General features: G+C 38.3%; 1 protein-coding gene across 1 annotated transcript; it reads left to right on the forward strand.

Annotated features, from left to right (window-relative positions):
- Positions 1 to 1,437: 1,437 nt before the first annotated feature.
- On the forward strand, positions 1,438 to 19,788 carry tmem198a (transmembrane protein 198a). The gene is made up of 5 exons (XM_056755904.1): positions 1,438 to 1,754; positions 12,300 to 12,567; positions 14,409 to 14,984; positions 17,118 to 17,365; positions 18,054 to 19,788. The coding sequence occupies exons 2-5, from the start codon at positions 12,399 to 12,401 to the stop codon at positions 18,204 to 18,206; spliced, it is 1,146 nt and encodes a 381-aa protein (XP_056611882.1). The 5' UTR covers positions 1,438 to 1,754; positions 12,300 to 12,398; the 3' UTR covers positions 18,207 to 19,788.
- Positions 19,789 to 20,333: the final 545 nt, after the last annotated feature.

A 20,333-nucleotide genomic window follows, 5' to 3' on the forward strand; every position in this document is an offset into this window, starting at 1 on the left:
AAACAGTTGTCACAGGAACATCGAGCTGCTTGTCGATGGAATTGTAGCCTTGTGTGCCTTTACCTTTACCTTGCTTGTATAGTATTTTCTTTCTGCGCTCCTCAGACAACTCTATACTTTGCTTTCTCTGGTACATGTTCAGTGTGGTGCACACAATGATACCAAACAGCACAGTGACTACTTTTCTCTGTTTAAATAGATTGAATGACTGATTAAAAGATTGGATGCATGTGTTATACAAATAAAAAAAACGAATTAGTTTGAAATATCACTATAATCCAATTGTGTATTAACGTTTCTAATGGGTACCATTGTATACATGATACAATAGCTTTTAATTTCATCACTCTTCAGGAGGAATGAAGCATTATTTCAATGAGCTATAGGTACCAACAAATTTGAGCACGCATGTAAATCTGTATCCTTTACCTGGTTGGATTTGTCATTTCAAGTTTCCTTGAATGTGTAACGCCGTTATGAATCACTTCACAACTATTTCTGACTCTTTAAACTCTTCACTTATCATGTGAATTAAGTATGTATAATCTTTGACAGAATGGTTTATTACTTATTACTTCTGGTTTAACTGGTGTAGCATCAGTAATGTTTTATTGTATTGTATTGCTTCGTATGTTACGCTGGGTGGCGTTAGTGCTTCATTATCGCAGCCTAATGAAACAAGTTGAGCTTGTTCAGCAGCCTGTTGAAACCAGATAAAGAAAAAAAATGAACTTCTGTGTATTAAACAGATCAGTAGCCATCCATACGCATCGCTTTATAAAAACACCTTGTTTTATATACAGCATTTGTGTTATTCGTTTGTAACCTCACGAATGGTCTTTAGGAATTTAGAACACACTTCAATATTTGGACAAATGTAGCTTGTTTTCTATTAATAGACGTGTGTTGTTTCAGCACTAGACAGCGCCAGGGAAAGAACGGAGTGTTAAGCCAATAAATCTCTCTTGGCTGTGATACTCCAATTTTATGTGGTTGATTTTGTTGATAAAAAACGGCTTATTTGTAAAATATGTCTATTCACAGTATAATACCACAGTAACAAAGCACTATCATAAATAAAGTCACCACTTGTTTCCTTTCTGCATTAAATTTCTCGCACATGCTACACGCAGATGTCCCATCATTTTGAAAAATGCGACCACTCCCTATCCCCCCGTTACACTGATCATTATAGAAGACATATGGGAAGTTTACATCGCCAACTTACAATATGTCTTTAAACTAGACGTCATGTTTCATGTTTAGTTAGCTATATCATTATAAGAAAACGCAACTAAGATAATTTATATTGAATGGACTGTACTTCATTCACTAAGACCCTCTTTGTACACCCACACGTCCCCCCGCCGCCTCCGGTCACCGCGCCACCCCCGCATCCTAAGCAAATGGTACAGTCCAAAGACAGAGCATGTGAATCAAAATGAAAACAGTGAGTTCCATCAGACATTACACCGGAAAGATAGGAAATTCAGAGGGAATCCGAAAAGCGACCATATAATGATACGGAATCGTTTTAAAGGGCTCTGGACAAATAATGTGATGCAGTTTCACAATGGAAGGTTAACGTCCATAAGTCCTTGAATTAGATCCCAGTAAACTCAATGAAAGACTGAAGCGTTGCATGCAAAGGCTTCCGCTAACAAAGGATGTTAACTGTAACTGCCGCGTCGAAGCTTGAGTTAGCCGCGCTACATTTATGAAAATTAAACTACTGATCTTGAGGTGCCACGACGGTGAGTCGCTCTTTCCATATGCATTATTTAACTTATATACTGCACGCTTTCAAAGGATCAAAGTTTTAAAACCCTTGATGTATTCTTAAAAATATATCCAGAGTGTTTCTTGGTAACGTGTACTGTTTAACACAGGTAATGTTAACGTTAGTGTAGTGGTTCTAGGTTTTGTCCAATCCTTTGTCTACATTGAGCGTTACGCAAAAGTAGGAGTTTAATTGCGGCATAGTATAGCAATAGAAAAGGGCTTAAGAAATATTTTTACGTCATTTTTTACGTTTATAGCCTACGTGTTAATCTCACAAGGATTCTGGCAGCGCATCTCAGGGATGATGTTGTTGTGCTATTGTTCCTGCTCAGTGTGTGGGTGCGTGTTCTTTTGTTCAACAGCGTTGTAATGTATCGGATTGTGTGTTGCATTATTGTACATAACAGCATCAATTGCACTAGGGAGTCCTGTATTTCGTGTTGATAGTGTAGAAATGTTTTGTTTTTCACGAACACTTTGGCTGTTCACTGTGCATACGAGCTGAATTGATTCGATACAGTGTTGGAATGAGTCACGTGTTCATCACGACAAAATTATTTTTCTGTTTTGTTATTGCGTCGTAGTATTAATTATTTACCAAAAACTCACACAAAAATGCAGGTAGGCAACAAAAAAAAAGATTTTCTGTATATAAGCATCCTTATATTAAATCTGGGAATAGCGATCGCATTGTTTCAGTATCTTTTTAAATGGTTTACACATTTGTTGTTTGTTTGTTTACTTGCTGTAAGGTGTGGTTGTTTATGTTTTGTGTACTTGCTTTTAGGTGTGATTGTGTTTGTTTATGTTTTGTTTACTTGCTGTAAGGTGTGATTGTGTTTGTTTATATTTAGTGTGTACTTGTTGCAAGGTGTGATTGTGTTTGAAATAACTGGTTTATTTTAAAATGTGCTTCATTGTTTTATAATAAATTGTGGTCAATTATTTGTAGTGTCTTTGGTGTAAATCAGTAAAACGCAAGTATTAACAATATCATAATAAAATCAATTCAGGATAAACAACAGCAAACTGCTGCTCTTCACACCACATTCTGGGTTTGACTCCTGCTCTCAGAAATTTTGATTTACCCCAAAAATATATTTTTAAAGATTGTATATTAAAATATTGATAACACTTTTTCAATAGGGTTCACATTAGGCAACACTCGTTACCTGCATTCGTTGCAATGAATTAATAATGCATAATTCACCCACAATAAACTTGTTGTTACTTGTTCTTTATTTTACATTAGAACATTAGCTTTTTATGTTAACATTAGTTTAATGCAACATGTTCTGTTCAAACATGAATGGACAACAAACAATTGTTTTTGTGTTATCTAAAACATGAATAAACCTTAATATTAAATGCTAAAAAAATATAGTGCTTATTGTTAACAAATATTTACAAATCAGACCTTGTTGTAAAATGTTACCAAATTCATGCTTTTTTTTGCTTGCCTTCTCTATGTAAACAAATTTTATGTAAATACATTTTGGCCGGTTTCTAAAACGTAAATATTTCATATCTATTTTGGATCAGTCCAGGACAGTGTGGTGAAATTTTCATGGATGTAAGGCTTCTTCTGACAGTGTTTTAATTGAGTCTGCAGGGACAAATTCAGTTCACAAGGACGATTCTTTGTTTGTTGACAGATGTGGGAAGAATGTCAATAATTAAAGATAAGCAATTAGGCATTATCTGCAGTAAGGTTTCTGACAGAGAACAGAGCTATTATTATTTAAACATGCCCACGTTTGTTTTTCTGTTTCAGTGACGTGTTACTAGACCTCAATTGTTTACACACCAAACTATCTCTTACAGATGCCTATGGGCATAAAAAGATTTAAAGATGAACTTGATTTTGCCAGTTTATGAGCTGTACAAGCACAGAACGAAAATGTCCTCAAGCCTACTTTTGTCTCCCTTCACTATTTGATATTTATAAAAATGTGTAGGCCTATACACGCACATTAAAAGCATAAAAGCTTTTATGGTGCTCAGATTTATCGAATTATTTTAATGTGCCATTGAAAACTAATGTATTCTGAGTCAGACAACTGATTGTTGAACAATCCATTATGGAACATTAGTGAACAAGACAATTTTTCACAAATAAAAACGCATAAATATGCATAACATGAGTCGATGAGGAGATAGTTATTGCGAGCAAATATCCAACTCAGTCCAAGGCTTTACCATACAGCTGTGCAGTCAAACAGTGTTATGTCATGATGAGGCACAGATGTTTGAAACAATACACTAACACACGGAAGGAGTTTAACATAACGGGTGTGGTGGGAAATATGTGAGGAGACTTAAGTTGTACGAAAGACAAATGCTGTGTTCTGTAATGAAGGCGGTTATGTAATAATATATGGATGAAAGGAGCTGCAGAACCCCTTAGAGGTCCGTGTCTAATTGAGTGAGTCTGCAGCAAGTCAAACATTGTGTATTTCATATTAGGCAGAGTGGGAGAGGAAGCTGGAAAGTGGGATCATGGGCCAGAAATGGTGAGATAGTGGGGAGACCAGAAAGAGACATGTGGAGAAGCACGTGGGTGCTGAAGAAAAAGTCGATGATAAATCCATTAATCCATTTCACTGCTGTTCTGGCCAACAGTTATAGTTCCTCCATGCAACTACTGTACATTTGAGTTGAAACTGGGCATTTCCAATCAATCAATAGCCATGTAAGTATTCATTTCTCATTCTAAAATATTTTATCTACATTTCATTCTACTTCATTCCCTCAGAGTGAAAATAGAATTTTATCAAGGTCACCAAGAAATACATTTTCGGAGATGCTTTTCACATACACTTTGAAATATATTTAATTGTTGCTTTTTGGTGCACTGTATTTAAAAAATTGTCCGGGCGTTCGTCTTCTGCAATTCTATTTGTGACACTGTAGTTTTTATATTTGCTCTCCGTCCCTTTGTTTTGGATAAGCACATGGGAATAAATATTAGCAGTTTGGAATTGTCTCATAGCCACATCACTCATCTTTCTTCACATTCAAAAGACTGTTGTCATCTAAGCTTGTACTCTTTAATATGATACGGTAGAGCAGATGTTTGGTGACTCATGCAATGATACAAGAGCCAGGCAAAATATTCCCTTGTGTATATTGCACATCTATTCACTGATCCTCTGCCATGCCATTAAAATAAACGGTTGAAATTAGCACACCACCCTGTTCCGTGCCATCTTTATGAAAGCCGAGAATGTTGCTTTTGTTTGGCCTAGCAAGATTGTCTGAAGTAAATGATTCCTGTATGAGCCAGAACTTGAGTCATTTCATCATCTGTTTCTGCCTTTAATGCGCTTCAGCTACATTATGATTTCATAAAACATCATTTAATCAGGCCGAGTCAAATTCAATGGTTCATAATGGGTCGGCCATCACATTTTTAGCAACAGATGACGGTAAAGCTTGTGGACCCTGCTGTTTGTTTGCAGTCTTTACAGTGGACTTGGCTGAGGACGAAGGCTTTAATCTGAGAAAAGCCTAATTGGATCATCGCTCATCCCATCCTAAAATGACAAGAGGACTCCAAGGCATTAGTTCAGAGAAGGGAAACAGACATTTACATCTTGAAGATTTGATGTTGCTGTTTGTATTGGCTTAAGTGTTGGTTATAGTGGTGGACAAGATAAGGAGTGACAAAAGGACTCATGATAATTCCTACTTTTGGATAGTTGACTTGCCTTTTTATAAAAGCTCACAGTAAAATTAATTTTCCTCATTGAGTTGTTTTAATCATGCCATATGTGATATAGTCTTTAATTTCGACCTCAAAATCTCTGAGGACTTAAATTTTACGCAGTAATCCAGCCCACAGTGGACAAATAAGATCTTTCTTCAAGGCACAATGTCCCTATATATATCTCAGTATATATAAGAGTTCTTTATCTATACTTTGCTTTTTCTCAATGCGACTCTGTTCTTCCTGTCTATTCTGGACAGCAGCCTCTCTTCCCTCAGGCCTGCCTTTGCTTTATCCACTTCTCCAGTGGACTGTCAGAGACTTTGTTTAAAGCCAAGCCAAGAATAGCTCAATAGATGCTCTGTATCATCCCCAAAAGCAGCCTGGGAAAATCACCAAAGCATTTGAAATGGACACAAAGTCGGTGTACAGAGGTCAGCCGGCCCTTTGTATGAACGCTGTGTATATGTATGTGTGCCCACATATTCATATGTTTCCCCCACATGTGTATTAGGACGAATGGAATGTAATTACGTTATGTAGTCACTTCATTTGTTTTCGCAGATTTACATACTAACGGCTGATTGTGACGGGGGCTCGTCGATTACAGATCCAACAACAGCACAATCACATTGAAATGTGCTCACAATGAAACAATGAAATAATCAACCACATATGTAGATGAATTGTCGGATTATAAGTGTGATATGCCGCTGCTCCTGTTTTCTTTTGTTATATATTTTTGTCTGGCTGTGTGTATTTTTCGAAGTCACAGACCTCAAAGACTCTCTTGTCTTGGCTGTGAAATGTGTTTAGAGGGGTTCGCTCAGGGCTTCTCAGCTGGATTTTGTGCCAAGAGCGTCATAGAGTGCTCTGTCAGACTCCAGGTTGATGCGTAGCACTTTCTTTGGAAAACATGAGATTGGTTGTTTTGGTTTTATTGATCAGGGCTGAGTGTAATGGAGTAGACCAGTTGTGGAATGAAATCAGCTGCATTGGCTCTGTGGTGGTGATTATGTTTCTAATGATGATTGCACTCATAATCACAAACCCAAAGCTGATTATGTGATTTTAAAAAATCCAAAAGAATTGAAGAATTTTGGCATCTTCGTTGTAGCCACCCTTTTCCTAGAATTTGTTTAACTTGCCATTTTTAACTAGCTTCTTGAGGTGTGTCCTGTCTATTCTGGGCTTCTGTTTATTTTTCCTCAATATTCAGTCAAAGTCATCCAAAGTGTTTTTATTCAATATCTTTTTAGTTTTGTCATGAAAGAAATCTGCGCACGTAAATTTCAGACATTCAAGCATACAGTTTCAGATAATGTTTAGCGAAACGTTTCACTCAAGTGACCCAAAACTTAAACTCTAGTGTAAGCTTGAATGTTTTGTGAAAACAATCATATAACTTTTAATCAATATTCCAGTTCCATCTCTCTCTCTCCCTCTCTCTCTCTCTCTCTCTCTCTCTCTCTCTTCCTCTCTCTCTCTCTGATGTGTGGAGAGCTGACAGACTACTGCATTCGACCACATAGTCATTCTGTCTCACCTCTGACTCAGAATCATAAAGCCAGTGGGACCGCTGTTGGACAAGTTATAGTTTGGAACAGACGGCCAGTGGACAAACCCAAAACTCCCTGATTGAAAAACCCACACCCGAAGTTAGGGTTATATTTTTACATGACCATACCGATTACACGCAAACACCCATCACATTGACAATCTCATTCAGGTCTGCAGGAGAAAGCAAATCCATTGCTAATGGAATTTAGAGCAGAAGCCCTCAACAAGATTAACAAGGTTTAGCTGGGACATTGCCTTGTCCGCAACATCACTCAGCCCAACCACACACACACTTGTGTCCATTACTCTGTATCTCACAGAGGCACATATACGCTGTCACAGTTTTTTTTGTTCACTATACACACTCGCCCCCGGACTCTCAGATTTTCTATACATCCTTCTGTCTGTCCTGGCAACCCTCGCCAGGGAAACCTCAGCAAAAGCGACCACAGCAGAATAAAATATGGACTGTTGAGGTAGATGCTCCTTTATCTCCGTTGCCCAAAGCTCTCAGGTGCCATCTGCTCTTTTGCTCTAATTCCAAGCGTAAGTGGTTGTTCAGAGGGCCAGAACAGTACATTTCACCTGTCCAATACCTTCTTACACCTTCAAGTGCTCTGCACGGAGTTAGTGAATGGAGTGTTGTGATTCAGTGTGTAGAGAGCAGGTGGAACACAGAGGAGATATTCTGAGTCATATACTGCTGTTGCACAAAAGTGCTGTAGAATGAGGGGGTCTAATCATGAAAAATAAAAATAAATTGAGCTTGGAAAGGAGAGCCTAATTTTCAGAATTCAGAAATTTCTCTTTAATTTAAATGATTTCAGATCGTTGTCTCCCTCTGAACTGTTTCAATAGGTGAAAACGCAAGACTGTGACATCATGCACATGCGTATCACATGTAAAAGTCCATATTTTTGCCACAGAGATCACAAAAAATCACTACTTCTGGGACTGATTAAGAATGACTGCTGAGCTTAAAGTGACTCATAATATGAAGAAAGAAATAATGCTCTTGAGTAGTTAATGCATATTTTATGTACGCAAACAAAACAATAGAGTATAAAAAACAATGCAGCTGCCGCAAGATAAGTCCATGCGCAGCTCTCAGTTTCTATGTTATCAATAGTTTGTTAATTAATTCTAATAATTGAGTGCAGCAGAATTAAGAGCTTTCAATATCTGTAATTATATATTAAAAGATTTGTTTTGTCCCTAATCACGTCCTTCACGTGTAAAGTCCACCTGATTGTGTATATAGATGGTGCTATTGTCTTAACTATGTAAGTAATTCTTTGACTAGGTGTGAGATTTAGTCTCAAGCCTGTGCTATGCCTAGATGGTGCGACAGGTATAAATTCAACGTAGGGTACGACAAGGTATATGTCCAGCTTGTACAACAAAGTGTGCTTTTCCATCATTGCGGCGAACCATTCTAAGCTCGGTCTGAAATGGTTATAGTTATGTTTCCATGTAAGCTTGGTTCAACTCTCCATGATAACAAACTATTCTCTCGGCTCGGAATCATGCTTCTACAATGCTTGCAGAGACATTATGGCTGCGCGAGATGCTTTTGGGTTTACATTCTAGAGATTTCCGTTATCAGCCCTGCGGTGGAAAATGAAACCATTTACGTAAGCGGCTAGTATGGATCTGCACGGAGTGGAACGGTTCATCAACAAGAACGATTTGACGCATGGTGGATAAGCGCTCTAAGTGTCTAAGTGTAAAATTTGAATGATTTCTGATCATAATTCCTGTTCGTTCAGATGTAAACATCTTATGTAGCACATTTCGATATGGATTGTTATTAAAAAGTAGAGCCAAATGTATTGAATCCGACAGCGTGGCGCGTGTTCAGGACCACCAGGCGCCTCGTGTCTCATGTTATGGAGGTGGTTGTGGTATAGTTCTGGGCTTCATTTGCAATGTATGATTTTCCAATAGAGTTAACTCCGAAACTGGAGACCAATTCAGAACACAGTCACTCTCTATTGCATTTATGCTCTTAAGCATGGCACGTTACTGGAGGAGGGCTGCTACAGTGATGGTCCCCAGGGGCTGTATTGAAACCCATCACATTGTCTGCTTTTCGTTCAGCTGGACGGCTGTTTACATCGATCCATTGTTATGAACAGCACACATACATACTCACATGTGTAACGTATATGTACACACGCGGGTCCAGCTGCATTCTGTTGATATTGTCTCTCTATGGGCCTTTTGATATGAAATATTCATGCAATGTCGCAGGCTTAATGGAGGCTTTTGTTCTACACCATGACTGACATGTGCACCTGAGGCAGATGAAGATTCGTTGCCCGTGATCTAAACTGCACATAGACGTGCGGAAGGGTCTATTAGGAGAACAACAGAGGGTTTTTTGTTGACTGAAACATATTTTTTTCTTGCCTGACAGAGAGAGAGAGAGCTGGTGTTGAATAATGCACTTTGCATTGAGTTACCTGAATGTATTGTTTTCAGTCCCATTCCAGTAGTGACATTTCACATCTGTTATCTCTTTCTCCCTCTCCATCATCCAAGCAACACGTATCTCGTCTGAGTGCAGAGAACTGTAGTGGATTGTTGCAATAGAATTGATTTTTTTTCTGCTTGTAACCAGAGCCTGTTTGAACTGTGTGCTACAAGTTTACTCATGCATGGATGAAGGCAAACATGGCTTAATAAAAAGAGCTCTCTTGCTCTGTTCCTGTCTTTATGACTCTTTTGTTCTCTATTGGCCGCTTTTGCTTTCCGTATCTTTCTCCGTCTCTCTTTACCAGGCTTTCCCAAGTGGGCCAAGTTGTTATTTGCACGTCTTTTCTTGGGTGCAGGAAGGGAGGGGTTGGCATAAGGGGAGAGAGAATTCTCCAGCCTTGGAAAAAAAATACAAGGCAGAAACATTGATTGGTTCTCAGGCTGTTACCATGGTGGCAGGTTGCTCTCCTCCTCTCAACCAAAAGTCGTATAACTACCAGGATGCCACAATACCCCTGTTGTCATGACAACAGACAGGAAGTGATACATTGTGCTATATATATACTGGATATATTGTTTTTTATACTTTTTTTATATTGTATATACTGCATGTGCTATATACATATATATTTTATATTATGTTAATATAATAAAAAAAAAGATACTTCTTTGGTCACATTTTTTGCTGTGAAATAAAGTTGTTGTGTGAATTTCTCATCAAAAAACAGCCGCTTGCACTTTATAAAATACTTTTGGCAATTAAAATGTTTAGCATCACATCCAATTTGAAGCCACCTCAAGCCTTCTGTCGCAGAGCTGAAATATGTGTAGGTGTAACTGAAGAGTTCCTGGAATTGATGGTTACAGTTTTTGCCCAACGTAAATACATTACAATATAGCTTTGTAGTCTGACTGCAAACTACAATTTTTTTGTGTAATTTTGTCCATCGATGCAGAATATCTGGTTCTGCAGGACTACAGTGAATATATATATATATATATATATATACACTGTAGCTTCTTTATAATATTTCAGTTGCTTTTGGTGTGCTTTGTAACATATATGGTATGTGTTGTACATATATTCTATTTTTCCTGAAGCAAAGAAAATCTCACTGACAGACAGATGAAGTCTTTTGTGGGCAGAGGTTTTGTAACCTGTGGGTAGAGATCCGTTGAAAATCTAATTTAGTTTTCTGAAACATATTGTGTGCTGACTTCCAGGCTCATGCATTGAAATATACTTGTCTCAGTTGCTTTGAAGCCACACTAGCAAATATTGACTTTTCAATAAGGCAAATCTGCACAGTGTGATGCATTTAAAACCAATTAGATCTCTGCAATCAGTGCAAACATTCCGCTGTGAGATACAGTATCACCAGTATCAGCTTTGGATTACAAGTGCTTACCAAAGTTTTGGTATAAGCATTTACCCCAAAATTAAAATTCTCTCATTTACTTCGATTCATGCAATCCCCAATGTATATGCAAGTTTTTTTTATACATATACAAATATTGATACTTTAGGTCATGGGACCCAACAGAATGAAGCTCTGAAATGCAACTAAATCTGCAGGTTAAATGTAAATTGGGATAAAAATCTGAAGACGATTGGTGCATGTGAAAAAAGACATCATATTTTGAGCTTATTTACATTTACAAAAATAAAGTAAATTCAAGCATGGAAGCACATCGATAACTTTCAATATCGTTGGGTTTGCAATCTTGTGAAGAAATGTATGACAAGTAATCACAAGATTTTAAAATTATTGATGTGTGGCCATATTTTAATCGACACACTGGAGTTGTTTGGAATACTTTTTTTGAGCTTTGAATGGTATTAGTTCAGTCACGTATGAGACAATTTTTTTTGGGGAACTATTTCTTAACGGTCCAATTTAGCGGCATCTAGCTCTGAGTTTGTGAATTGCAACCAATGGCTCACTCCACCGCTCAACCCTCCATTTCGAAGCACTACGGTGGCTTACACGGGACTAAGATGTCGTCACGTTTTCACTTCTATGCCCAAGGAAATAACATATACATGAAACATGCTTTATAGAGCAGTTTGTCCGTTTAAGGCTACTGTAGAAATAACATGGTGAATTCCATGCAAGGGACCCAGCTGTGTATATAGATAGAATAGCTTATTGTAAGATAATTTAAACACAATGCTTCATTATGTAAGGTCTTAATACACCTCTGAAGACATGAACATTACAGTTATGTATATTATATTATATTTCACCTGTTCGCCTGCCCATTCTGACTTGCTAAATACTTGGCTTGCTGTCCTCATAGGGGGCTCGAACCCGAGGCTTGGGTCGAGCTCTGAGCTTAACCTCCCCTGTAATAGAACTGCACGGAGGAAGAATAAGAGCAAGGTAGGAGGAGATGGGGAGGAGGAATGCCGAAAGGACTAGCACTAGTGTGGCACGGAGCCTGACCCTTATATAAGTTCTTAATGATGATTGACACGACTGAATGTTTATGCTCCTCCTGAACATACATTTAGAACTTAATTTCTGTCAATAGATCCTCCAAAATACTACATACTGGACATAAATGTCAGTTAAGTGTGTATTTGGTAAAGTAGTCTAAACATTTCTTTCAGTTTAATGGCATTTGACAGCGGGGAGATTGGCATGAAGCCGTCTGATGTTATCACAGAAAGAATGTTTAAATTTGATGAGACTTTATCTAAACTCAAACTATCCCTGACATTCATGAATGAACATCTTCTCACTTTTTCTCTTGTCTGTTTTAACAGGTCAGTCGTTTTGGGTGGGAACGTTCTCCGCACGCTCTGTTATGACCCCGCTCATCCTCTGTCTTCATCTCCCGTAGAAACACATAATACACTGTCAACATGACATCTACTGCCCAAATTCTGGCCTTTAAGCTCTCCCAACCCTCTCGGGATGGGAGTCCAGATCGTCTGTTCAGCTGTGATGAGGAGATTGAACGGCGTTACGAGGTGGTCCCGTCTGTCGTCTGCTCCATGTGCTGCCTCTTTGGCATCATCTACTGCTTCTTCGGTAGGTACCAAAGCATGGATTGAAGACATATCATATTCAGAATACTGATAGTTGATCACTCAGTTTTGGAGAAACTTAAAGGGATACTTCACCCTAAAATGAAATTTTTGCCATCATTTACTCACCTTCGACATGTTCCAAATGTGTATAAATTACTATAGGAGGCAATGGGTGTTGAGATATGTTTGGTTATAAGCATTATTCTAAATATCTTTCTCTCTGTTCATCAGAACAAAGAAATGTTCACACATTTGGAACAACTTGAAGTTGAGTAAATCATGACAGAATCTTTATTTTTGGGTGAAGTATCACTTTAAGCATAGCATTCTTACAACAAGTTCTGTAATGATCTTAAAACGGGGACATAATGCACATATTTACTTCTCAATAGGACACCAGTGGCAGTTCAGACTCACTTGGTGCCTTAATACATCACCAAAGGGAAAACACAACCTGGCCAATTGGTAGTTGAAGAAGTGTAAGATAACAGAGGGATGGTTGGTAGATGGTCTATGACAGAAATCTATGTATATTTACATTGTGTAATTCCCCTTCTCTTTAAATGCATGGGTATGTCATTGCCTCATTATCACAACGTTGTATCAGTTGGTGTTGTTTATAGCCAAATGTAATTCTGATGATAACCGTCTAAATGTGACAAGCAGACAAGGGTGAAAAATCTCTGTCCCTCTCTATTAGATAAGCTTTATCAGTCTCACATGACTGTGAAATGTGCTTTCACTGCCTATTACTTGCTAGAAGTAAGAGTCGGTGAGTGCGAGAGAGGGAATCTCAATTGTGATAAACAACGTCCCATATCCCATTTCTTCCCTTTTTTCAGGCGCTGATTTGTGTTAAATCATAAAAAAAAAGATTTTTGACAATTCATCAGTTAAAATAACTCTTATTCTGCATTCATACCAAACGTGAATTAAGCGATTTGGATGAGTAAATTACATACAAAGTCAACACATAGACACAAACTCCCATCGAACAATGCGAATTAGGCGGCGCGATTGCTGTGCGTTTGCGTAGTTAGAAAAATGTGAAAAGCTCATTGACACCTACTGTTTGACATGTCCTGACACTCGAAACACTTCCTGTCGTGCAATATTTTTCGTGTCACTTACAAGAAAAATAACAAACTATTACTGTTAGTTATGATTGGGCGGTGAGTCTACAGTCTATTGTAATTTTGATAAAGTATAACTCTGGCGAAAAATTTAAATTCTGACATGAATTAATCACCCTCAAGTCGTTCTACAACCCTAGGACATCCGTTTATCTTCAAAATACAATTTAAGATAGTTTTGATGAGGTTAAGGAGCTTTCTGACTTAGAGAATTTATCTTTAAACTCAGGCATTCAACCCTGTTACTCAAATTATAGTAGGAAAAAAATTATAATATATTCTTAAATCTTTACTTTTATGAAACAAACTTATTTTTATACGTTTCCTGTTAGTTAAAGATGTCTGTAGTAAGTTTATGATTTAAAATGTAAGTGATTTTTCGAAGATGTTTATCAGATGTTTTTTACACATTTTAACTGAGCAAAATAAAAATGTAAAATGTATTTTTGTCAGACCTTCTAAAATTACAGTTTTATCTGTATGGTTTTGCAAATCATTAAATTATTTTGTAACCTTTTGATGGGAAATACAAGCAACAGAACTGCACCGAGCATCAACACCTCTTCCCCCACTCATATTTCTCCAAACACGCTGTTATCCCTGTGGCTCTAAGTGGAGTTATTTTAGAAATGATCGACTGCATTTTCAACCACTTTTTTCACCTCCTCTCCTGTCTTAACCTTTTTACCTCCTATTTCTACTTTTGCAGGGTACCGGTGCTTCAAGGCTGTAATGTTCCTCACGGGTCTAATGTTTGGCTCCATCGTCATCTTCATGCTCTGCTATAAGGAGAGAGTCATGGATACTCAGCTCAGCGTGGAGGCCAGCGTGGGCATAGGCCTCGGTATCGGCACCCTGTGTGGCTTGGTGACTATGCTGGTTCGCAGCGTGGGGCTCTTCATGGTTGGACTTCTCTTGGGCTTACTTGTGGCCCTGGCCTCTCTGGTGGTTCTGGAGGAGTTTTACCACACAAGGACAGTGTGGCTTCCCTTGGGTGTGCTGCTGGGTTCTGGCATGCTATTTGCCGTGCTGACGTTACAGTGGCAGCGCTGTTTCACCACCCTCTCCACCGCCGTCTTCGGATCTGCTGTAGTAACTGTAACTGTGGATTATTTTGTCGAGCTGTTCGCTTTGACGCGGTACATCTTCGAGAGGGTAAAGGTGGACCCGCCTCGCACTGTGTGTTGGTACACGTGGGTGGTTATGGGAGTTTGGCCCGTGCTGGCGCTGCTGGGTGTTCTGATTCAGTGGAAGGTCACAGCTGAAGGATATTCACACACAGAAGGTAAGATGGCAACTGTATGGCAAATTAATGGTGTGAGGGACAAAAAACGGTTATGGAAATAAGCAAAGGGACAACAGGAACATCACATTATTTAATGAAATCAGAAGGGGTGTAATGATACGCACGCAGCAATGCAATACAATACAGGATGCTGGGTTTACAATAAAATGGCATTAAAATATAAAAAATAAAATGTAAAAGATGAAAACTCCAATAAATTAGAAAATAACTTTCCAAAACATAGATTTTCAATAACACTTGTTGTTGTAGGTAAAATTGACAACATTCAAGGAGTAATTTAATATTCTGTGTGTAAGTATTAAAAATGAACTGTCACTTAAGGAAAATACATTTTAATCAAATTAACATAAAGGAATTAAGAAATAGAGGTTAAAATCGCAGAAACAATCAATTGAATTAAAAAAACTAAAACGTTAAAACATATTTTCCTTCAAGTCACATGTCAGCAGCTAACCTTTCAGAATTAAACAGAAATCATGCTGTACAAAATGGTCTAAATGTGTCTATAGACAACTTCACAAGATGTAGCCTGATTGGTTCAGAGGCACTTCGGGTTTCATTTTTTTAAATCTTACATATATAAATCTTAAAGATATTTGTTTAACATTTTGATTCGGTTATAAATGTTTTGTTTATTTTCTTCAAATGTTTTTGTAGTGTTAAAAAACGGAAACAGGAAGTTCTTCTGGACCAGCGTTGGAGCAATTTTGCTTATGTTTTCTGAAGTGGTCTATACCGTCTGGAAATTTAAATCATATAGTCTTCTACTAAAGAGAAAAAATCTTGAGGATGTTGGACCTTCATGAGTGAGAATTGAAGATGAGATAACTGTCCCTTTAAGAGGATGGCCTTCCCTGTCTTTATTAAATTTTGAAAAATTCACATTGTGAAAAGTGCTATATGATAAAGTTGAATCATTTTGAAACTTACCATTAGTATATCCAATGTGTTTTTGGATGATAAGCAGGGGTTTATGGCATCGTTATATATATGGGTGTCCTAGTTTATTACATGGTGTAGTGGTTATTCTATGGGGACCAAATAATATCATCTGTGTCCTGTAAACTGCCTCACCTGACCTGAAACCTATGAATGTTTTTTTTATTGCTTCTTCACCATCACCATAGAAAGAACTCATTTCATCACAATCAACATAGAAAGTAGGGATGCACCGATACCAAGCTCATGCACTCGTACTAGTAATGACATATCGATACCAAAAATCAATACCTTATGTGACATACACGGAGCCCTATGATTTCCGCAATGCAATATAATTGTACATTATACAGGCATCGGTGAGCACCACAAAAAAAATCGAAACTCCTACTTAAAAAAAAATGGTTTTGGTGCATCCCTAATAGAAAGCGACCAGTAACAAGTCCAGAAGGGCAAAAAAGTATGCTTGAAATGTTCGGGTTTTTAGTGATGATCTAGGGTGACCTATATGTAAGACCATGCTGAATTCTGGGTAGTTAATTATAGAATGATCTGTAGGATAGTTTCACCTGACGTCCTTGAGCTGTCTCTTTAAACCTATACATCGATGCTATACTTTTCCTTTCAAGTCAAAGGCTAAAAAACAGCAGAGTTAAACATTCAGAGTTAAACTGTGCATTGGGAAAACAGGCTGTGCTGGGGTGGTTGCCATGGCTACAAGCTTGGCGGACTGGGGGAAGGGCTGTGTTTAGGAAGAGACAGAAGAAAAGAGGCGAAAGGAGGAGGGTTTGTTACGGGGAAAGAGAGATCATTACATGAATTCCCTGACAGATGGGCTACGAAGCTGTTGAGGCCCAACAGAGTGACTGAATAGGCAGAAATAATCTGTCTGTTTTTAATAATGACAGAGAACAGAACGTCGATTTAGCCGTGTGGCAGAGCAGAATGTGTCACAACACTCAATGGTTTGTTTAGCAGCTTGGCTTCGCACCATCATGTGACGGATCCAGTCAATGCACACTTCCTAATGCATTTGCCTGAAAATGGGTTGTGTTACACCGTGTGAATGTGTGCAGTGGACATGTTTCACATTTTAACAGCGTTCCTGTTTATTGCTGTGGGGAAATGTGCTGTCTCTGCCCTTTTAATTCCCTCCTTCTCTCTATCATAAAGTCTTCATCAGTCACCAGCAGAGGCGAGTGCAGCTTATGCGAATCCGTCAGAAGGATGAGAGGACCGAGTGTAGGAAAAAGAAGAAAAAGCCACAGAAACAACCTCCGCCGCAGCAGCAGAAGTACCACCACCCTCTGCAGTCCAACCCTAATCCCCCTAACCCCCCACCCAAAGTCCAACGGCCAGAACCCACACACCGCCGGAAACCAAACACCATTCGCCGCTTCGATGGAGATGTACTTTCACCGGTAAGTTTAGTCAAAGGTCTCTTAGGGAAGTTGGTGCACTCCATCGCCATGCTTGCAACACACCTTGGCAGGTATTTCAGTCATAACAAGACCAAAGTCCTATCTAATTGAATGGAGAAGAGTTATATATCTACAATCACTGACTAAAATGACAATTAAATGACATATTTCCGATAGATTATGCTTAAACTTCTGTTTCAATAACTTTTAGTTTCAAAGCTCAGTTTCTGTCAAAAACACGTTTTTCGAGGTATTTTAATTTACTGGGCCTTATTGAATCCATTCATAGAAATAGCAGTGCCTTGTCTTGTATGGTAACATCTGTCCCTCTGCCCGTCCCTCTACATCTGTTTCCACCCATGATGTTGACATCACTTTATTCAGTTTATCTATCCAACCATATACTCATCTAATAGTTTAACTCTAAAACTTGAATTATAAAATTTTTCTAACTGACCCAAGATTGTTTTAAGTAAATTCCTTGCCATTCAGTTCAATTCATACACTCTATACACAAAACACAAAAATATTAAATTAGCACATTGGAAAATATTCTGTATATTTTTATTAAGTTATTCTAATAAAGTATGATTTAATGACCCATAATGTCTAAACGCTGTATGTCCTTCTTCACGTGCATTTTCAAGGATTAAAAAATGACTAAAAACTAAATCTGTTTCTCTTCTAGAGTTACATCCAGAACTTCCGTGACAGACGTGTGGACAGGAGAGGATACTCTCACGACAGGTTGATTGGCGGCTCGCATGTTGTAGATCTGGACTACGACTATGGCTCCCAAGTGCCCCTGACAGCCCATACAGGCCCTGTTGTAAGAGGTTGACCACGTTCTCTCCAACTGAACAACTGCACCAACCAGTTTGAGAAGCAACAAGTTTCGGCCGGATAGAATCCAGAGCATGCAGTTACTTTAGCCATCGGGATTGCAGAAGGGACTTCCAATCCCGAATCGATTTGCTGTGATCCCACGCTTTTATTTAAGTGTATATATAATGCTACAGAGGTTGAAGCAAATGGATCGCTTACCTACAACACTGCCCAGTAGGACACCTGCACTTAGCTTAATTTGATATTGCTGATGATGGGTGTGTGTGTCTGCTCCTCTGAGGCACTTCTGCCCATATTCGAAAATACAGAAGCCATTTTCAAGAGGACGCAAAATGTTTAATCTGAGCATGGGAACAAATAATGCATTGACTTTTACGCGAATAAACTGCCATAAAGCATGCACGGGTTGTCTGCCAGACAAACTGTTCATTTATCTAAATTCAGACTGTAGTCCTCCTATTCATTTATGTTTCGGGTGAAATTCATGTTTACAGCACAGGCAGGGAAGAACGTACTGTTTTATAATTGTTTGAACGGCTTTATCTGCTCTGTGTCATACAACAATTCTGTCAGACCATATACGGTAAAAACAATCTCTGTTCAGTCTGAGCCGATCGCTGAAACCACTAGTGCACAAATAACGAAACATCTTTGTGTTTATCTTCATCGGCCAATGCATGTGGAGATTAAGTGCCAGTTTTTTGTGATGTAGAGATGCAATGCTTTCATCCTTTAAATCCATTTTTAGTTATATCTGTTTAAGGCTTAATTACAAGTGACTGTTTGGGTGGCTCCCGGTTAAAACTCAGGGGCCACGGCAGCCTGGGGAGTCCGGAGCGAACACTAAAGGGTTTGTGTGGATGATTTAAAAGTGTCCTTGTGTACTGTGAGACAGATTCAAAAGTGACTATGGGATTAAAGGAAGACGTCTCAGTAGGGTGGAGAGGATTTATGATGGACTTCCCACTGTAAAGGACGCTGTGTATTTTTGTGTGTGGTTGGAATGAAACTAAGGGAGAGGAGGAGAGAAATGGAGTCTAAGTATGTGTATGCAGTCCTGAGCATTGCAAGCTTTTTTTTACTTGAGTTGAGTCTTTATTTCAGATTTTCCTTTATTTTTAGGTGCAGGGTGATGTCATACCCAGTTTCTCCTCTGTGTTTATCAGGTCTGTAAGAGTGATGAGAAATCTCGTCTGATCTCTTTCTCACTCTGCTGTAGTGAAAGGGCTCAACGGGGTCAATTCCTCTGTGTTAACCGCATTTTTTAAACTGACTGCTTGGGTCTCTTGTAAATTTTTGTACATGTCTGAATGTAAATACGTTTACATGCCATTCTTTATTGCTAGTGTTTTGACTAAATATTTTTTCTAATCAGTGAGTGGTTACATCTGTGTGCTGAAAAATTGTCTTTGACAAATCTGTCATTGATAGTCATTTGTAATTATAATTTATTTCTAAATTATTAGATAGGAACTTCAAGTGGAGCCCTATGTGTAATGACAGTGATGTTTAACATTATTATTATTCCCGAGCATGCATTTTACAGAACTGTTAACCATAAATGTTGTGCTCCTGAAGTCGAATATTTGTGCGTTTATTTGTCCATATACCACGTAACACACTGCTATTGAGAAGAAAAAAATGTATTTTTGATGGTGTAGATGCCATTATGGGCCAGGGTGAAACATTTTGAGAGCTCCAACTGGCGGGCATGCGCCTGCAATGAAGACAAAACATGCTCTAGTAGCTCTGTGATGCACAGCATAATTTATCGTTTTAAAAATAAATGTGCATTTCCCTGCAGGGGTAGAGCTCATTTATACTGTGGGAAATGAAAAATCACATTGCAAATGAATAGAAATTGCAACAAATGTGGGTTCCGTTATGTGATTTCATTTACATAATCTCTAAAATATACCGTTTTTTAGATCCCAAATAATTATTTGTTCTCTATTTAGTTCATACCTTTTAAGCAGTCGTTTTATACAGTAAATTGGAAGTAAATTATTTAAAAACAGATTTAAAGGTAATGCTTTATAATAAGGATGTATTTCACTGCATTACATCTTAATTTCCACATATAGGATAAATACACTGACAATATGTTATCCACGGTAACATA

Source organism: Triplophysa dalaica, chromosome 8 (genome assembly GCF_015846415.1).
Source record: "Triplophysa dalaica isolate WHDGS20190420 chromosome 8, ASM1584641v1, whole genome shotgun sequence".
NCBI classification, from domain to species: domain Eukaryota; kingdom Metazoa; phylum Chordata; class Actinopteri; order Cypriniformes; family Nemacheilidae; genus Triplophysa; species Triplophysa dalaica.